This window comes from Ursus maritimus, unplaced genomic scaffold (assembly GCF_017311325.1).
Source record: "Ursus maritimus isolate PB19 unplaced genomic scaffold, ASM1731132v1 scaffold_8, whole genome shotgun sequence".
Taxonomy (NCBI): domain Eukaryota; kingdom Metazoa; phylum Chordata; class Mammalia; order Carnivora; family Ursidae; genus Ursus; species Ursus maritimus.
This window is the reverse complement of record NW_024426996.1, coordinates 81,293,240-81,297,847: the sequence shown is the minus strand read 5'-3', so window position 1 is coordinate 81,297,847 and position 4,608 is coordinate 81,293,240. Positions and strand designations below refer to the sequence as shown.

At 66.4% G+C, this 4,608-nt stretch overlaps 1 protein-coding gene across 1 annotated transcript in view; it reads left to right on the top strand.

The window, feature by feature from the left end:
• FGFR3 (fibroblast growth factor receptor 3) overlaps window positions 1–4,364 on the top strand; it is a 16,110-nt gene extending 11,746 nt beyond the window's left edge. The window contains exons 11-18 of the mRNA XM_040625496.1: window positions 2,538–2,659; window positions 2,737–2,847; window positions 2,923–3,113; window positions 3,217–3,339; window positions 3,441–3,511; window positions 3,671–3,808; window positions 3,945–4,050; window positions 4,125–4,364. Coding sequence (XP_040481430.1) covers window positions 2,538–2,659; window positions 2,737–2,847; window positions 2,923–3,113; window positions 3,217–3,339; window positions 3,441–3,511; window positions 3,671–3,808; window positions 3,945–4,050; window positions 4,125–4,271 — 1,009 coding nt within the window. The 3' untranslated portion in view covers window positions 4,272–4,364. The remainder of the gene's footprint in view (window positions 1–2,537; window positions 2,660–2,736; window positions 2,848–2,922; window positions 3,114–3,216; window positions 3,340–3,440; window positions 3,512–3,670; window positions 3,809–3,944; window positions 4,051–4,124) is intronic.
• The last annotated feature ends 244 nt before the right edge of the window (window positions 4,365–4,608 follow it).

Genomic DNA, 4,608 nt, shown 5'->3' with positions numbered 1-4,608 from the left:
TGTCTTGCTCGCCCTCTCGCTCGCTCTCTCACTCGCTCTCTCGCCCTCTCTCGAGCTCTCGCCCCTGGCTCCACTGCCTGCTCACTGCCTGTTGGTCTGTTTGTCGTCCGTCCATCTGCCTGCCCGCCCGCGCCCCCCAGTGCACATGCTAAGCCTCACGCTGCGTTTGTGCAGCACGCTGCTGCCCGCACGCCTGGCGCTCACCCGGGACAGAGGACTCACCGGTGGAGGGACTGGCTTCGGGCTCTGTGTGGACGCACGAGGCAGAGGACCCTGGGCGCCGTGGCCGTGGTCGTGGTGGTGGTGGCAGCGGCGTTTTCCTTGCAGCCTGGCTGGATCGTCGCCACGTGGACTGTGGCTGTGGTGCCCCTGGGAGGTGCTGGCGCTCGCCTATCGCACTGTGTTCTCTCTTTGTAGACGGCGGGCGCTAACACCACCGACAAGGAGCTAGAGGTTCTGTCCTTGCGCAATGTCACCTTTGAGGACGCGGGGGAGTACACGTGTCTGGCGGGCAATTCTATCGGGTTTTCCCATCACTCTGCGTGGCTGGTGGTGCTGCCAGGTACCGGCTCCTGCTGCTGCTCGCTCTGCTCCTGTCCTCTCGGGGTCGCTGGCTTGGGACACCCCACGGCTGCCAGGGACAGGCAGGGGACCCTGCGGCCCGTGGCCACCGTGCTCCACAGAGCTCTTGCGCCGGGCCCTGTGGCTGGTATGGGAACAGAGCCGACGTGCGGTGTGTTGGCTCAGAGGGGCCTCCCTGGAGCCCCCCGCTCCCGCCAGGTCCGCAGCAGCCTAGGTGGTAGCTGTGGCGTCTCCCTGGGTGGCCGGTGTGAGTGCTGCTGGCTCTGCTGGGCTCCTCCTCTACTGGGTGTCCCCCTGCTGACCCAGCGTTCTGACCGCAGGACCCTCAGTGAGGGGGTCTGAGCCCCTTTCTCCACGCCCGTTGTGCCTCTGGCTCGGGCCCAGGGTGGCCCGTGGGGGCTCCTATGCGGCTGGGCCAGGCCTGCAACACCTGTGTCTTTGCAGCCGAGGAGGAGCTGGTGGAGGCTGGTGAGGCTGGCAGCGTGTACGCGGGAGTCCTCAGCTACGGGGTGGGCTTCCTCCTCTTCATCCTGGTGGTGGCGGCCGTGACACTGTGCCGCCTGCGCACGCCCCCGAAGAAGGGCCTGGGCTCGCCCACCGTGCACAAGGTCTCCCGCTTCCCGCTCAAGCGACAGGTAACAGAAAGTAGATACCAGGTTCCGAGCCGCCTGGCCTCCCGGACCCCCCACGGCCCCGTCCCCTGGGCTCCCGAGCTGAGGGACACTCCGCGGTGTCTGAGGCCTGGGGCCTGCCCGGGATATGGTCTGTGTGGCTGAGCCAGCCGCGCCCTTGTCTTTGCCATCCCCTGGGTCACTTTATCTTCACGTAGCGCTACGTGGAGGTCAGACAGCCCTCCCAGGCCCTGGCCGGCCCTGCTCACACAGACAGAGCCGCAGTCTCGCCGTCCGCGACCCTCCCCCACCCCCTGTGGTTTGGCCCCGTGGCACCAACCTGTCCCTGCCGACCCAAGCAGGTGTCCTTGGAGTCCAACTCGTCCATGAACTCCAACACGCCACTGGTGCGCATCGCCCGGCTGTCTTCTGGGGAGGGCCCTGCGCTGGCCAACGTCTCTGAGCTGGAGTTGCCTGCTTTGAAGCCCCCAGGGTGGGAGCTGTCCCGGCCCGGTCAGTGCTGGCGATATGACCATGTGTGCTGGGCCAGGCCCTGAGCTGGTGGGGGTGGGGGACACGGGGTGTGGCCCCCATGGGGGGGGAGGGCTCCACTCAGAAACCTGATTGATTCCTATCAGAGGCAGGTAGGGGGCGCCTGGGAGGCGCAGTCGTTAAGCGTCTGCCTTTTTTTTTTTTAAGATTTTATTTCTTTATTTGACAGAGATAGCTAGCGAGAGAGGGAACACAAGCAGGGGGGAGTGGGAGAGGAAGAAGCAGGCTTCCAATGGAGAGCTCCGATGGGACTCGATCCCGCGCGCCGGATCGCTTCTGAGCCGAAGGCAGACGCTTAACCGCTGGGCCACCCGGGCGCCCCAAGCGTCTGCCTTCGGCTCAGGGTGTGATCCTAGCATTCCGGGATCGAGTCCCACATCGGGCTCCTCTGCTGGGAGCCTGCTTCTTCCTCTCCCACTCCCCCTGCTTGTGTTCTCTCTCTCACTGGCTATTTCTCTGTCACATAAATAAATAAAATCTTTAAAAAAAAAAAAAAGAGGCAGATAGGAATCAGCTCTACGTGCAGCATGGCTCTTGCTGGATGTGGGGCTGGGGCCGGAGGAGGCTGGGCCAGGGACAGATGCTCCTGCAGGGGGGAGGGGGCACCCCTCGCAGAGTGCTCTATCTGGACGGCCCTCACAGAGGGAGGGCCTGGAGGGTCAACGTCTTTCGTCCTCACGAGCAGGGTTATGGGGGCAAGTACAGAGGGCTCTGTGGCGCCGCCTCCCGGACCGCCTGGGACAGACGTGGGGCAGGTGGGAGCGCTCATCGCCTCTCCGCTTCTGCCACCAGGCTGACCCTGGGTAAGCCTCTCGGGGAGGGCTGCTTCGGCCAAGTGGTCATGGCGGAGGCCATCGGCATCGACAAGGACCGGGCTGCGAAGCCCGTCACCGTGGCCGTGAAGATGCTGAAAGGTGAGGGAGGGGAGGGCTGTGGCAAGGGGGCCTGGGCAGGGCCGGGCAGTGGCGCCTGACACCCTCCGTCCGCGCAGACGACGCCACGGACAAGGACCTCTCGGACCTGGTGTCTGAGATGGAGATGATGAAGATGATCGGCCGGCACAAGAACATCATCAACCTGCTGGGGGCCTGCACCCAGGGCGGTAGGTGCTGTGGTGGGGCCGGTGGGTCGCGCGGGCCCGAGCGTAGGGCTCTTCTCTGAGGCCCTGTGCTCGCAGGGCCCCTGTACGTGCTGGTGGAGTACGCGGCCAAGGGCAACCTGAGGGAGTACCTGCGGGCGCGGCGGCCCCCGGGCATGGACTACTCCTTCGACACCTGCAAGCTGCCAGAGGAACAGCTCACCTGCAAGGACCTGGTGTCCTGCGCCTACCAGGTGGCACGTGGCATGGAGTACCTGGCCTCGCAGAAGGTGAGCGGGGGTGGGAGGAGGGGCGCAGGGCTCCCAGGCGGTGGCGGGTCCCTCAGCCGGCTGGGGCCACGTGGGAGCCTCAGCCCCCTCCCCCCCCCCCCAGTGCATCCACAGGGACCTGGCCGCGCGCAATGTGCTGGTGACCGAGGACAACGTGATGAAGATCGCGGACTTCGGCCTGGCCCGTGATGTGCACAACCTTGACTACTACAAGAAGACCACCAACGTGAGCCCGGCTGGAGCGGGTGGGCGGTGGGAGGCTGTGGAGAGGGAAGCGCCCCCCTCAGGAGGGCACCTGGCCCTAACGTGCCCCCTTCCCTGTCCCAGGGCCGGCTGCCTGTGAAGTGGATGGCGCCTGAAGCCTTGTTTGACCGTGTCTACACCCACCAGAGTGACGTGTATGTGGTCTCTCAGAACCTGGGGAGGGCCAGGGGGTGGGGAGTGGCGGGGGACGTGGGACGGAGCTGGGAGCGTCCCGGGCCCTGGCCCATCTGCCCTACGCTCGGTGGGGGTCTCTTCGGGGCAGGGCAGGCTGACTGTCCTGTGCTCCCCACCAGCTGGTCCTTTGGGGTCCTGCTGTGGGAGATCTTCACCCTGGGGGGCTCGCCATACCCCGGCATCCCCGTGGAGGAGCTCTTCAAGCTGCTGAAGGAGGGTCACCGCATGGACAAGCCAGCCAACTGCACACACGACCTGTGAGTGTCTGTGCCCTGTGGCCACCCTTCCTGACACCGGTCCACGGGGCAGCCCCCACGGCCTGGCCGTCCGCTCCCTGCCCCCTCAGCGGGTTCCCGAGGGCCGGGCCGGGAGCCTCAGCCGCGCCGTCCACAGGTACATGATCATGCGGGAGTGTTGGCACGCGGTGCCCTCCCAGAGGCCCACCTTCAAGCAGCTGGTGGAGGACCTGGACCGTGTCCTCACTGTGACGTCCACGGATGTGAGTGCTGGCCTGCCCCTGCCCCTGCGCTGGGGGGGGGGGGGCACACAGCATTGACGGCCGCCCATCCGCAGGAGTACCTGGACCTGTCTGTGCCTTTCGAGCAGTACTCGCCAGGTGGCCAGGACACCCCCAGCTCCAGCTCCTCGGGGGACGACTCTGTGTTTGCCCATGACCTGCTGCCTCCAGCCCCACCCGGCAGTGGGGGCCCGCGGACGTGAAGGGCCACCGGCCTGTAGGCCGAGCCCCCGCCAATGTGAGAGCGGATGCCAGCTCCCCCTGTGCTGCTGGTGGCGTGCTGTCGACCACTGGGGCCCCCTGGCCCGGGCCTGAGCCCTGGGACAGACGGACGGATGGACAGACAACTTTGTGTGTGTGTGTGTGTGTGCGCGAGTCTTGAGGCCCCCGGCGCAGGGATCCCTGGGGTGCCCGCCCTACTGTACAATGACCTCCTGGCCACCGGTGCTCGCAGCACCAGGGGGACGAATGTAGAATGTAAAGGGTTTCCTCCCCAGGGCCCCTTCCCCAGGCTCCCCCCCCCCCCCGCCGCCAACCGCT